This window comes from Chiloscyllium punctatum, chromosome 40 (assembly GCF_047496795.1).
Source record: "Chiloscyllium punctatum isolate Juve2018m chromosome 40, sChiPun1.3, whole genome shotgun sequence".
Classification (NCBI taxonomy): Eukaryota; Metazoa; Chordata; class Chondrichthyes; order Orectolobiformes; family Hemiscylliidae; genus Chiloscyllium; species Chiloscyllium punctatum.
This window is the reverse complement of record NC_092778.1, coordinates 22,061,838-22,076,986: the sequence shown is the minus strand read 5'-3', so window position 1 is coordinate 22,076,986 and position 15,149 is coordinate 22,061,838. Positions and strand designations below refer to the sequence as shown.

Below are 15,149 nucleotides of genomic sequence, written 5' to 3'. Positions count from 1 at the left end.
TGTTTTCCTCAACACCCACGACTGTATGGCCAAATTTCGTATGAATGCCACCGAGAAGTTTTCTGATGATACCACCATAGTAGGTTGGATGTCAAACAATGAGAAGTCAAAATACAGGGAGGAGATAGAGTCCTTCGCATTGTGGTGCAATGACAACAATCTCTCTGTCAATGTCAGCAAAACCAAAGAACTGGTCATTAAGCAGTGGACATGGGGTATATGGATTTTAGCAAGGTGTTCAATAAGGTTCCCCATGGTAGGCTCATTCAGAAAGTAAGGAGGCATGTGATACAGGGAAACCGGTCTGTCTGGATACAAAATTGGCTGGCCCATGGAAGACAGAGGGTGGTGGTAGATACAAAGAATTCAGCCTGGAGCTCGGTGACCATTGGTGTTCTGCAGGGTCTGGGACCTGTGCTCTTTGTGAGTTTTATAAATCACTTGCATGAGGAAGTGGAAGTGTGGGTTTGTAAGTTTGCCGATGACATGAAGCTTGGCGGAGTTGTGGATAGTGTGGAGGGCTGTTGTAGAGCGCAATGGGACATTGACAGGATGCAGAACTGGGCTGAGAAGTGGCAGATGGAGTTCAACCTGGGAAAGTGTGCAATTATTCACTTTGGAAGGTCGAATTTGAATGCAGAATACAGGGTTAAAGGCAGGGTTCTTGGCAATGTGGAGGAACAGAGGGATCCTGGGGTCCATGTCTATAGATCCCTTGAAGTTGCCACTCAGATTGGTAGAGTTGTTAAGAAGGTGTATGGTGTGTTGGCTTTCATTAACAGGGAGGTTGAGTTTAAGAGCTGCAAGGGTATGCTGCAGCTCTATTGAGCCCTGGTTAGACCAAAGTTGGAATATTGTGTTCAGTTCTGGTCGCCTCATTACAGAAAGAATGTGGAAGCTTTAGAGAGGATGCAGAGGAGATTTACCAGGATGCTGCCTGGACTGGAGGGCATGTCTTATGAAGAAAGGCTAAGGGAGCTAGGGCTTTTCTCATTGGAGCAAAGAAGAATGAGAGAGGACTTGATAGAGAGGTAGAAGATGTTGAGAGGCATAGATAGAGTGGATAGCCAGAGACTTTTTCTCCAGGATAGAAATGGCTATCACAAGGGGGCATAATTTTAACATAATTGGAGGAAGGTTTAGGGGGAGATGTCAGAGGTAGGTTCTTTACACAGAGTGGTGGGTGCATAGAATGCACTGTCAGCAGTGGTAATACAGACATGAATATTAGGGACATTTATGCCACTCTTGGAAAGGCACATGGAGGATAGTACAATGTAGGGTATGTAGGTCAGTCTGATCTTGGAGGCGGATATAAGACCTGCACAACATCAAGGGCCGAAGGCCCTGTACTGTGCTATGCTGTACTATTCTATGTTCGTTAACTGCAGGAAGAAAGGAGGAGGGCACGCCTCCCTCTGCATCAACAGAGCTGGAGACGGTCATCAGGGTCCTCAGAGTAACGATAACCAACAATCTGTCCTGGACCTCCCATATAGATGCAATGGTCAAGGCGGCTCAACAACACCTCTTCTTCCTCAGGAGGCTAAGGAAATTCAGCATATCCATAAGGACCCTCACCAACTTTTACAGACGCATCACAGAAAACATTCTATCTGGGTGCATCATGGTTTGGAATGACGATAGCTCTACCTAGGACCGTAAGAAACTGCAGAAAGGTGAGGTCACAGCACAGACTATCATGAAAGCTAACCTCCCATCCATGGACTCTATTTACACTTCTCGTTATTGTAGAAAGGCTGCCAAAATCAAAGACCCCTCCCAACCCAATAACACAGACTTCCAACCGCTTCCATCCGACAGAAAATACAGAAGCTTAAACACATGCACCAACAGGTTCAAGAACAGCTTCTCCCCTGTTGCTATGAGACCATTGAACAGACCTCTCTCATATCGATTATGCTTTTGTGCACCTCCTGTGGTGGATAACCTTGTATGTCTTGCTTTGTCTAAGCACCATACAGGTGTATGCCCTTGTCTGCTATGATCTGCCTGTATTGCTTGCAAAACAAAACTTTTCACTGTACTTAGGTACACGTGACAACATGAAATGAAATCAAAAATGTTTCCGCATTTTATCTTAAATGGGCACCTCCTTATTTTTAAACTATGATCCTTATTTTTAGATTCTCTCATAAGAGGAATCCTGCTTTCAACATCCACCCAGTCAAGTACCTTCAGAATCTTATATGTTGAATTAAGTTGTCTCCGACTCTTCTAAACTCCAGAGAATACAGGCCTAGTTTGTCTAGCCTTTCCTCATAAAGCAATCTCTTCACTCCAGGCATTAATCTAATAAATGGGTTCAGAAAAGATTTGCAAGCATGTGGCCAGGGTTGGAGCATTTGAGCTATAGGAAAAGGCTGGATAGGCTGGGACTATTGTCCCTGGAGCATCGGAGCCAGAGGTGCAATCTTATAAAGGTTTATAAAATCATAAGGGCACGGATAGAATGAACAGCCAAGGTCTTTTCCCCACCATAAGGGAGTCCAGAACTAGAGGGTATAAGCTTAAGATGAGAAGGGAAAGATTTTTTTGGGACCCATGGAGCAACCTTTTCACACACAGTGGTATGTGTATGGACTGTCTGCCAGAGGGAGTGGTGGAGGCTGGTACAGTTACATCATTTAAAAGGCATCTGGATGGGTACATGAATAGGAAGGGTTTAGAGGGATATGGGCCAAATGCTGGGAAATGGAACTAGATTAATTTAGGATATCTGGTCAGCATGGACAAGTTCGACTGAAGAATCTGTTTCTCTACTATACATGTCTATGATTCTATGAAAAGGAAGGGCTAAAGTCACCACAGTCTCAGAACACTGTAGGGCTGCTCTCTCACTAGAAAGAGATGATTGATGGTGGTTTAACGTCAGGGTCACCACGCCACAGGTGAGGAAAGAGGTTGGGAAGGAGGGTGGTGAACTCAGCAAGTGTGGATACTAGTCTATTTAACCTTCTCTGAATTGCTTCCAAAACACACACATCCAGGAGGCCAAAGTGTTAAGACAGCAGGAGCTTTATTAGGGAAAGTGTTCGCTCTGCAGACAGCGGGGTGAGAGAAAGCTTGTCCACCCAAAATGGGTGATGACATTATCGCTACATCACCTGATCAGGCTCAAAGTGACAGTCCACCATACTTACACAAGTACGGTGACCAGGGGGTAACACAGTTCCCCAGATACTGCCTTATCAAAATCCCCTGTATAACGGAAGCATAACCTCCCTACTCTTACATTCAATTGCCTTTGTAGTAAACCATAACATACTATTAAATTTCCTAATTACTTGCTGTACCTTCATACTAACTTCTATGATTCATGTGACTGGTTTTGATGTGAATGACTTGAGTGTTATTACCATTAACTGTTCTGTGGCTAACTGCTGAAGTGATTGGGTTCACACCTATTACGATTCATCTGTCACAGTTCCTTGGAAACTGAAACTGGGTCAAATAGAAGCTCCCAGCTTTGGTACTTTGAACGATGATAACCTCAGGTATTGGAATATCTAATGTGCATTTCCAGACATGATTCGACATAAGTGGTGTAATACATCCATTTTCCATCTCAATTTGCTGTTTTAGTTGCTGCTCAGGAATACAGAGACTATCAAAATAGTTCTTAAAAGGGGATTTAAAGCTTTACCATTTGCATCATTCAGTACATTACAAAAGCTGTAAAATCAGTGTGGATATCTCGGGAGTATACTTCAAAACTTCTGTGCCCCGAGCTTGTAGCAGTGACGGGGGTGCTAGATTGTTCTGATTGTACTAACCTGACACAGTAGCTGTTTCTTGCATTACATTGTTCAGTGATACAAAAAATGCAATCTTCTGTCCAGCAACTCTGGTCACATTGCCAGACAGTATCACGGGGCTCCCACGCTTTGTGAGTTTGGCTTCCAGCTGGGAGAAAAGCATCTGCTCCCCATCAAGAGTTTGCAAGTTTGTCCATCCCTAGAAAATAAATACCAGACATGAAAAGGCTACGATCAGGACCTTGCCAAAGACTTTTTGCATTCACTATAACTGGAGAATGACATTATGGATCTGAATTAAGTTGCATTCAGCAATAACGCAGTCACACCCGAAGCCCTCAAAGTTGGTTAAGAATGTGAGAAAATGTTTGCAACTCTGTAAAATGATTCGACTTTTCATATGGAGGCCTAGTACTGTGTTACTTTTAGATGCTTCTTCATGATAGCTACTTATTGCATGTAAATGAAATGGTCTAATAATGAATCATAACAGACCAACTCCATGGCTTTGTTTATTTGAAACAGTGAACCACATTGTAAGATATGAAGCAGAAATTACAGCAAAGCGACTGATTTCGGTGCGCATGCATCTCACAAACAGTGGACTCTGCATCACAAACCAGCTATCCAGCCAACTGAGCTAATATTTACGCAGAACAAAAATCTATCAATCTCAGGTATAACATTTACTATTGATTTAAAGGTGAGTTGTAAATTGCTGCCACTTTGTGTGTGAAGAATTTGATTCTAATTTCATTCCTGAATAAGTGGTCTGTAATGTTTAGGCTAGGTGTCCATGTCCTAGATTCCCCAACTAATGGGAATAGTTTCCATCTACTTGTTTTAAAAGTTTTGATTAAATCACCTGTTGTATTTTAAATTCCATGGAAAATCTCTATTCCATGGTAATCTCTATTCATAATTCAGTCCTTGGGGCGCAATCCCTCCTGTGTGTCAGGTTTGGTGGCAGGACCCCATCACCTTCTCACCTTCACGTGAATTAGTTCTGTGGTGGAAGGCCCAGAGAGAGCCAACTCATCCCACTACCAATGGAGGCTCCATTATTTTCCTCAATGACACCCCCTTCCGTCATCATTCACCCATGTGCTGGGCCCCTCCACAATCTGAGGCTGATAATGGCAGCAATCATTGGTGTTGCTGCTGAGTTGAGAAGTGATGTCCGTCAATCTCCTCTCATCCCAGGGACCTTGACTGCAAGGGAAGGCTCGCCACTGGCCCGTCAAGGGAAGTCTCGCCACTGGCCTGTCAAGAGGCTGAGTGACACACGTTGCAAAGGGAAGTGATCTCTCACTCACACCTCACTCCAGCTAACGGAGGAGATCCCTGCCACCTCTACAAGATTCCACCTTTGCAGTGCATAAAGTCATAGAAATCATCAGCACAGAAAACAGGCCTTTGGCCCATTGTGTCCACACCAGTCAGAAACAACCATCTAACCATTCTCACCCCTTTTTCTAGCACTTGGTCCCCATAACCTTTCTGTGCCTTGGGTGGAAGAATCCTTCTGGTAATCCAAGGCTGCACTCTCTACAATGCCAATAGATCCTTTATAACATGTGGTACGTGAGGTGTAATCTAATCAGGGCTTCGTGCAGCTGAGGCTTGACTCCTATCCAAACTTGGCTTCAAGTGCTCATGATATTTAGGCCACTATTCCATGAGTACTTTCATCTCTTTCTCTCCTTTTTCATGACATATTAATGACTGGACCTCCAAGCCATTTTTGGACCTCCACACTTTATAATGTCTGCCTGCCTTTTCTCCCATCCTCATTTCTGGAAGTTGGGTTACGGATTGACACTGAGTCGGCACACCCTCATCGGTGAGGTATTCCAATGGTTTGCCACTGCCTTCTGCAGGACAGCTGGCCAGGACACCCTCCTACTCCTGTTACCTGCCATCAGGCATACTTGAAGGTTTTGCAGATGAATAATCAGGCCATTTGGCCACATTGGATGTGTATTCACAAAGATCTAACATGGGACTCACACCAGTGAACCAACACCTGACCCAGAGATAGGGATGCTGCCCATCTATTTATAATGTATCCTGTCTGATTTATTCCTCTTTAAGCCCAACTCGCGCTGCTGTTACATTTACCAACATTTGCAAGAAGTCTGCCATATCATACCACGCACAATTTGAAGGGCGAAATGAAAACATTCACAGTTCTCTGTAAATCAGCAGCAATCAACAACAGACTAATGACTTTACAGCAACAATTGCAAATTGATTGATGCTGGAACGTTGGAGATTTAGATTACTCTGAACAGAGCAAATAGGAACAAGCCATATGAACACAGCAGGGTAACACATGTGCTGCAAATACACTCCAACACTGGCGTTCTTGTGAAAGTGACTTGCCAACTCTACCTTAACATAATACAAGTCTTTGTCATCAATGAGGACTTCCAGCTGTCCTGTGCGGGAGTGTTTCATTTTTGTAATCTCTCCTGCAAAATCAAAACCAAGAGCATTAGCTGTGTGCATAACACATACGCCAATATGACTGCAGCTGCATTGTAAAACTTTCCAGAGCATGTTGCCTTTGGGAAAACAGGACTTTTTTTTTTCCCTGTCGATCCTAGTACTATTGAACACTTTTATAGCAGAGGTGGGGAGCAGAACCCAGCCACAACAATGGCACCTTTCCCAGAATGAAGAACAGTTAAAGCTGCAGCAGCCTCCCATGAGTTTACTGTGCAGCACTATAACCTAACCTTCAGCCAATAAAACTAATTAAAGGGAGCATGAATGCAGTTCAAAAAGGAACTGGACAAATATTTGGCACAACAACAGCCTGCATTTATTTAACGCCTTGGACACAGCGAGGGAGCTACACACAACTGCCGTCAGACAACCCCAAAAGCAAATTCTGAAATAAAAACCGAAGGAGCTGGAAATCAATAACAAAAACAGAAATTGCTAGAAAAGCTCAACAGGACTGGCAGAGTCTATGAAATAAATCAAAGTAAATGATTTGGGTCCAGTGACCGTTCCTCAGAACTGATGGTGGCTAGGAAAAGCTAGGAAATATATACGAAGCTTTGGTTGTTTTATTTGGAGGGGGCGGTGAAATAAATTATAGGCAGAGATAGAGCCCAAAGAGAGAAGAACAAACGGACAAAGGAGTGGATAACAATCAACCCGAGAGAATAAAAAGCTACGAATAGGGACTGTTAGTGGCTAACAATGTGTGTAATAGCAGACTATGTGATTATAAGATTCCGGATTAGTGGTGCTGGAAGAGCACAGCAGTTCAGGCAACATCCAAGTAGCTTCGAAATCGACGTTTTGGGCAAAAGCCCTTCATCAGGAATAAAGGCAGTGAGCCTGAAGCATCTCTCCATGCTTCAGGCTCACTGCCTTTATTCCTGTTGAAGGGCTTTTGCCCGAAACGTCGATTTCGAAGCTACTTGGATGTTGCCTGAACTGCTGTGCTCTTCCAGTACCACTAATCCAGAATCTGGTTTCCAGCATCTGCAGTCATTGTTTTTACCTATGCGATTATAAGGTTTGGTGTGTGGGGTTGGGGTAAGGACATGGGAGAAGGTGCCTCAAGCTCTAAAATTGTTGAAATTGATATTGAATTGGTAGAGTTTCCAAGCAGAAAATGAGGTGCTGTTCTGCAAGCATGCGCTGAGCTGTGCTGGCACACTGGGATAGAGATGTTGGCCACGGATCAGGGTGATATGTTTACTGTGGATGCTAGAAATCTGAAATCAGAACAGAGACTGCGGCAAATCGTCAGGTCAGGCAGCATCTGCACATCCGCGTGCACGCTCCAAATCCATGACCTTCCAACAACATTCTGATGATGGATCTATGACCTGAGGCATTAACTCTGCTTCTCTCTTCATTGGTGCCATCACATTTGCTATCGATTTACAATGAGAAAACATTTGACCCTGAGTCACAGAATAAACTGCTAGGATAGATGGCGAAAGTGAGGACTGCAGATGCTGGAGATTCGAGATGAGATTAGAGTGATGCTGGAAGAGCACAGCAGGTCAGGCAGCATCCGAGGAGCAGGAAAATCGATGTTTCGGGCAAAAACCCTTTATCAGGAAGCCTTTCATTCCTGATGAAGGGCTTTTGCCCGAAACGTCGATTTTCCTGCTCCTTGAATGCTGCCTGATCTGCTAAGGATAGATGGTCTAAAGAATTCCCAAACAATATTTTTAATAAGGACAACAGCAAGGTGTAAAGAGAGGGGAGAGAGGCTAATGCACAGAATTTGAAAACTCGTTTTGAAAGGTCCTCCTGATTATTCAGTAATTATTTGGCATCAAGTGACAACCTTTAACATAAACAGCTAGAAAAGAGGTTAGACAATCCACCCCACTTCCCACATCCCCAACCAGTTATATTTACCATTAAAACATCAAAGAGGAAAGTGTCCCTTTGATGCTTGCTTTGTTTAAAAAAAAAACAGCACCACCATCCTGACATCTGAAATAGGAGGAGTAAGCTATTCAGCCCCACAAGCCTGCTTTGCCATTTGATGTGATCAAGGTTGACTTGCGTCTCAATTCCATCTACACCTGATAACCGTGGATTCCCCAGCTGAATAAGAAAGTATCTACCTCTTTGTATAATCCCATCCCCACCAGCCTCCAAGGCTGAGTGTCCCAAAATTGCACAACCAACTGAGGTGAGGGCGGGGGTGGATGTTATCAACAGATATGGAAACAGAATAAAAATGGAGCTAGAGTAGGTCATTCGGTCATTTGGAACTGCTCCGTCATTTTCAACATGATCATAGCTGATCAGCTAACTCAGTCCTCTGTTTCTGCTTTCGCCGATACCCTTTGATCCCTTGATCCCACAGAATGATATCTCCTTCATGGAGACCTTCTGGCCTCAGTCACTTTTTGTGGCAGAGAATTCCTCTCTGGGTGAATAAACGTCTCGTTGTCTCAGTCCAAAATGGCTTACCCTACATCCTTACACTGTGACCCTTGGTTCTGGACTTGCCAGCCATTGGAAACAAACTTTCCCTTTTTTTATATATATAGTAATTCGGTCTCTACCTGAGCTGCACTGCTATAAATTTGATTTGTTAATACAAACTCACCTGATCGTTGAGACCTTCTACATTTGTAGAAATGTGATCTCCCTGATGAATGCACATAGGAAATAGAAGCTGGGAGATCAGGTGAAGTCTCAGTGTTTATGACCAATGCACACTCATTGTGATGAGCAAGCACAGTCTAACTGTTCCAACAAACTTTGCTTTCGCAAAACTTCTAGAGTTCTATAAGGAAAAAGCTACACAACTCAGCTTACCATCTATTTTTATCTTTCGCTTTGGATGAATAATTTTCGCTGATAATTTTCGCTTTGAGTAGTTCAACTGAAAGTCAACAGCCACATCCCTGTTGACAACTGACTTTGGGGTTCCCATGAAAAAGTGCAGTGTAGCCTCAGCCGGAAACCAGCTGTTCTTCTGAAAAAGAGAAATGCAGTTGTCAGGTTGAACTGTCCTGTATATAAAGGCAATATTTAGAAAAACACCTACTAAGAAGAGGTGCTAACAAAGTGCTCCAATACAGATGGCATCAATACTTTTGGGTTAATTGCAGAGCACGGTGGCATAGTGGTTTTTTTAGATTAGATTAGATTAGATCCTCTACAGTGTGGAAACAGACCCTTCGGCCCAACAAGTCCACACTCCCCTCCAAAGAGAAACCCACCCAAACCCTATATTTACCCCTGACTATTGCACCTAACACTGTCAGCAATTTAGCATGGCCAATTCACCTGACATGCACATCTTTGTGACTGTGGGAGGAAACCGGAGCACCTGGAGGAAACCCACGCAGACACGGGGAGAATGTGCAAATTCCACACAGACAGGCCGGAATCGAACCCAGGACCCTGGCGCTGTGAGGCTAGCACTGCTACCTCACAGCGCCAGGGACCCGGGTTCAATTACAGTCTCGGGTGACTGTGTGGAGTTTGCACATTCGCCCTGCGTCTGCATGGGTTTCCCCCACCCACAGTCCAAGCATGGAGAAAGTGAGGACTGTGGATGCTGGAGATCAGAGCTGAAAATGTATTGTTGGAAAAGCGCAGCAGGTCAGGCAGCATCCAAAGAGAAGGAGAATCGACGTTTCGGGCATAAGCATTAGGAATCTGAAGAAGGGCTTATGCCCGAAATGTCGATTCTCCTGATTCTTGGATGCTGCCTGACCTGCTGCGCTTTTCCAGCAACACATTTTTCAGCACAGTCCAAACATGTGCAGGTTAGGTGGATTATAGGGATTAGGATAGCAGCGAGGGTCTGGTTAGCATACTCTTCATAGGGTCAGTGTGGACTCAATGGGCTAAATGGCCTGTTTCTACACTATAGTGTTTGTGTGTTTGCATCAAAATATTATATTATTCCGAAATATTCAAATATTGCTTAAAATTTTAGGAGCATTTTTATTTTTAAATCCCCTAATGAAATGACAAGATTATAAAGTTGTGCAAAGAACACCTGTGGCACAGTGTTAATTAGATTAGATTAGATTAGATTAGATTACTTACAGTGTGGAAACAGGCCCTTCGGCCCAACAAGTCCACACCGCCCCGCCGAAGCGCAACCCACCCATACCCCTACATCTACATCTACCCCTTACCTAACACTACGGGCAATTTAGCATGGCCAATTCACCTGACCTGCACATCTTTGGACTGTGGGAGGAAACCGGAGCACCCGGAGGAAACCCACGCAGTCACGGGGAGAATGTGCAAACTCCACACAGTCAGTCGCCTGAGGCGGGAATTGAACCCGGGTCTCTGGCGCTGTGAGGCAGCAGTGCTAACCACTGTGCCACCGTGCCGCCCAAAATGTCCCTGTTTCTGGACCAAGAAGCTTGGGTTCAAGTCCCACCTCCTCCAAAGATGTAATTTCCCCTCCCATGTGGTTGACAATGCCCTCTGGCGCATCTCAGCCACTTCCTGTACCTCTGCCCTTGAATCTAACCACTCCAATCACAAGGACAGAACCCCCCTGGTCCTCAACTTTCACCTTACTAACCTCCAGATACACCGCATCATCTGCTGCTATTTCCACCACCTACAAACAGACCCCACCACCAGGCATATATTTCCCTCCAACCCCTATCTGCATTCCGGAGAGACCATTTCCTCCACGACTCCCTTGTTAGGTTCACGGCCCCCACCTACCCACCCTGCACTCCCAGCACCTTACCCTGCCACTGCAAGAAGTGGAAAATCTGCACCCACACCTCCATCCTTACCTCTGTCCAAGGCCCCAAAGGATCCTTCCCCATCCAACAGAAATTTACCTGTCCTTACACACATGATCTACTGTATCCTTTGCTCCTGATGTGTTCCCCTTTACATTGGGGAGATAGGATGCCAACTTGCGGAACATTTCAGAGAACATCTCTGGGACACACGCACTAAAAAACCCCACCGCCTTATAGCCAAACACTTAAACTCCCCCTCCCACTCCGCCAAGGACATGCAAGTCCTAGGCCGCCTCCATCGCCAAACCCTAACCACCCAATGCCTGGAGGAAGAATGGCTCATCTTCCACCTTGGGACCCTCCAACCACACGGGGTCAATGTGGATTTCACCAGTTTCCACATCTCCCCTCTCCCCACCTTATACCAGGTCCAACCTTCCAACTCAGCACCGCCCTTTTGAACTATCCTACCTATCCGCTCCACCCTCCTCTCCAACCTATCACCTTCACCCCCACCTTCATCTACCTATGTACCTTTCCCCCAGCCCCACCCCCCTCCCATTTATCTCTCAACCTGCGTGGGCCATCTCCTCATTCTTGATGAAGGGCTTATGCTTGAAATGTAGATTCTCCTACTCTTCGGTTGCTGCCTGACTGGCTGTGCCTTTCCAGCACCACACTCCTCGGCACAGTGGTAATGTCCCTGCCACTGGACTGGAAGGCCTGTGTTAAAGCCCCACCTGCTTCAGAGGTGTGTTGTAACATCTATCAACAGCCTGATTCAAAAATGGCTAAAAATTATTGCAATGCAACAGGTTTGAAAAACTGATGCTGCAGTCATCTCTTCAAGATAAAGGGTGGGGTGGATTTCATCCTGCAACTAACAAACCGTCAACCCAGAGATATGAAAACGTGTTGCCAAACAAATGCATCCTTAGATGAGGAGAATTGAATACATCACAAACATATCAGATCAAGTTATGTGCATTGTCATTTAAATTGTAGTTCAATATGAATGTTGTTAAACGTAAAAGTCAAAGGCTCTTGTGGTTCAGTAGTAGTGTCCCTACCTCTAATCCGGAAGGTCTGGATTCAAGACTCACCTACTCCAGAAGTATGTTATAACATTTCTGAACAAGTTTTTTAAAAACATCTCAACATAATTTCTGTTTTATTTCCAGCATCCACAGTATTTTGCTAACATTTTAGAAGACAATCAGTATGTGTTTTTGTGTTTGTGTCCTTTTAGTTTCTGCTATTGATGGTGTGTGCTTGAATAAGGCTTCAACACATCCCTGTCGTTGAGTGAACTGCAGTTCACCATCTCCTCAAAGATTTCTGACTGAGATTTTGCCAAAGTCAAAGTCAGTCATGTTGGAAATGATGGGCAGTTATTGCATCAACCAACACGCTTTAATAACCGATCAGGTGTTAGTTTAACCTTGCTTGCTGCATGGCCTCGGTGTTAGAAAAATAAACATTTTGTCAGGGCTGAAATACAAATTATTAGTTTGCCGTCACATAACTGAGCATTTCTCTTATTTTTCAAATGTCAGTTTATTTTACAAAGACCAAGAGCTACAAATTTTACTCAGCCTGTAACAAATTAATAAAATAAACTCCAAGATGAATTCTAGTTCTGGTGATTGAGCAGACCGGAAACCAGTGTCAGTCCCAACATCCAAGTGGAGCAAATTGAAAAGCCCTTTTGTATACATGAAATATTTGCAACAGTAATCAAAAGAGGGAGACTAAAATATGGAGATAAAATTGAACTTTGCAGTCATGTTTACATAGCTATCCTTAATAGCTCCATAACCAGTCAATTCAAATAAATATCATTACTTCTATGTGTCAGAGGTGCTGAAACTCAACTTTAGTGGGCTGTAAATGGGTAATAGCAGTTCAGTCACAGAGACTGTGGCTTTCCCCTGGCTGTATTTTATAAAGAGGTTGTTCGCTATTCTCTACATCAAGAGCGAGAGTTGGAAAAGTTTTCAGGTGTCTATAATTTACATGTAAGAGATTGGTGACCTAAATTTAACTTGGAACTGACATTTTCATGTTGTCACAGAGCATAAGCAATTTGAATAGTTGCCGAGCAGTATTTGAGTAGTGTTGAAAACAGGAATATGCTGGTGAAGACTTTTGGATTTCACTCAGCAGGCTAAAATTTGCAAGAATACCAATTCCCAAAGGGAACAACACTTCATACTGTATACGGGCATTGATTGGTTGGCAAATTGACCCTTGTTGATTGAGACATTCCCTAGGGCCTATTGTCCTTCACACTTTGATTGAAAGAAGAACAATGTTAGAATGCTTTTTGTTTTGTTCTGCAAAGGACAAGGTATGAATATATGCAAGTGTAAGTCACATTGAGCTGAACATCATCTTAACTTGGCAACTCATGTAAAGATATTTTGTTATGATACATCTCTGGAACTGCTGGGACTTGAATTCCAGGCCTCCTCGTTCAGAGCTGGGGTCACTACCATTGTGCCACAACAGCCCCCATTCGTGTAATACTTAGGACACTCAGTTTGTTACCAGGCGCTGCCCAATTGTGGAACCACAAGACCTTACATTCTGAGTTTTGCAAGTATGAACAATAAAATCTAATCTCACCTAAATCTAATCTAGTTGAATATAATTAGTACTGTGTCTATTGCCAACAATTAAAGGGATATGATTCACCAGGCGTTGGGATATATGGCCAAATATCTGGCATCCCTCCGGACTTCGATGTGGTTAGCAGAACCTCATTTTGAAATATGAACTTTCCTGATGAGTGCAAGATTTAAAAAAAAGATTCAATAGCATTATACTCAAGGGTTTAAAGCCAGGTTCATTCACAAAACTCATACTCCAGCTAAATGCACAGACTGTTTTCATGATTAACCTGATCAGTTGTCAAGCATTTCAATGAGTCAAGTCAATCAATTCAAAAACAAACATGCTGCAATTAATTCAAATATGTCTAAATTGCAGCTTTTTGAATCTGGCAGACATTCAGTAAAATTATGTTTGGCTCCAGTTACTGCTTTCAAAGCAAGTTATTAGCTTGTCAATTGGAAATTAAAGAGTCTAGGTTTCCGTTTTAAAGAGAACAGAGGCTCTATGTAGTGTTAGATTTGGTTTGATGCAGGTTTGAGTAGATGCAGATAGGTGCATGGCAAACGTACAGCTCGGAATTTTACCAAGCCCTTGGAAATGGCAGGGAAGTGGGAAGCCTGGCAAGATGGTGTGGGAATAGTGTGACAAGATGGTATCAACCACTTGCTTGGAGCCAACTGTGCCCCCTAAGTCATCAATTAACAACCTATTGCCATCTCCAAATGCATGCTGGCTCCTGTAGGGATGCTCATGGCTGGGGGAATGGGCGCTTTCAAATGGTGAGTTTCCAATGAGGGGTGCCAGGATGGGGCTCCTTTTGGGAACCCTCCCATCAGTCCACAGAGGTACTCCTGGTGGCAAAGGTAATTCCACCCTCCCACAGATTGGAATGGTCTGCCAGCCTGAGTACTGGCATCACCAGCCTCCATTTATCGCTCTTTGAGGGTGCCTGGTCAGTGATGTTGCAGCATCTCATTATAAGCCACTGTTGGGGGGTGAGGCTGTTGGACTATGCTCCCTCCAGTTAGGGAATGGCAGCTATTCATAGCAGGGGCAATGGTCACAGAATTGGGCCCCACTGGGAAGATACCTCTGGAGGGTCCCATTACTTGCCTGAACAGGACAGACTCACGCTTTCAGCCTCTGCCAGGACCTCAATATAATTCAACCCAGAGAATTAAGTACCGCCTTACTACAACTTATGAAGTCCAGAGTCTGCAACATCAGACCCAAACGGTGACCTTCAACGTCACTTGTATCGAATGGTGGACAGTTCACTGTCCCAACAAGTGAATGAGGACTAGAACATGCATCTCATTGAATCTAAGTTTATCCAGAGCTTCCTTTGTTGCACCCCTTCCTATGAAGTGAATTCATTCTGACACAACACTGAAATGGTCCTGAAGATTAATGCTCAGAAGACACAAAGCCAAAGCTTTCTACACACTTGCAAAACACGAAACACTATGTGAAGTGTCAAGATGTGATTCCATGATGTGGGCAACACCTGAACAGTCAGATTGTGTTAACT

At 44.0% G+C, this 15,149-nt stretch overlaps 1 protein-coding gene across 4 annotated transcripts in view; it reads right to left on the bottom strand.

Moving 5' to 3' along the window:
- LOC140464425 (uncharacterized) overlaps window positions 1–15,149 on the bottom strand; it is a 409,548-nt gene that overhangs the window by 230,283 nt on the left and 164,116 nt on the right. For all 4 annotated transcript variants that reach the window (XM_072559463.1, XM_072559465.1, XM_072559466.1 and 1 more), the window contains exons 22-24: window positions 9,090–9,249; window positions 6,174–6,253; window positions 3,798–3,978 (exon numbers count right to left, since the gene is read on the bottom strand). In XM_072559463.1, coding sequence (XP_072415564.1) covers window positions 3,798–3,978; window positions 6,174–6,253; window positions 9,090–9,249 — 421 coding nt within the window. The remainder of the gene's footprint in view (window positions 1–3,797; window positions 3,979–6,173; window positions 6,254–9,089; window positions 9,250–15,149) is intronic.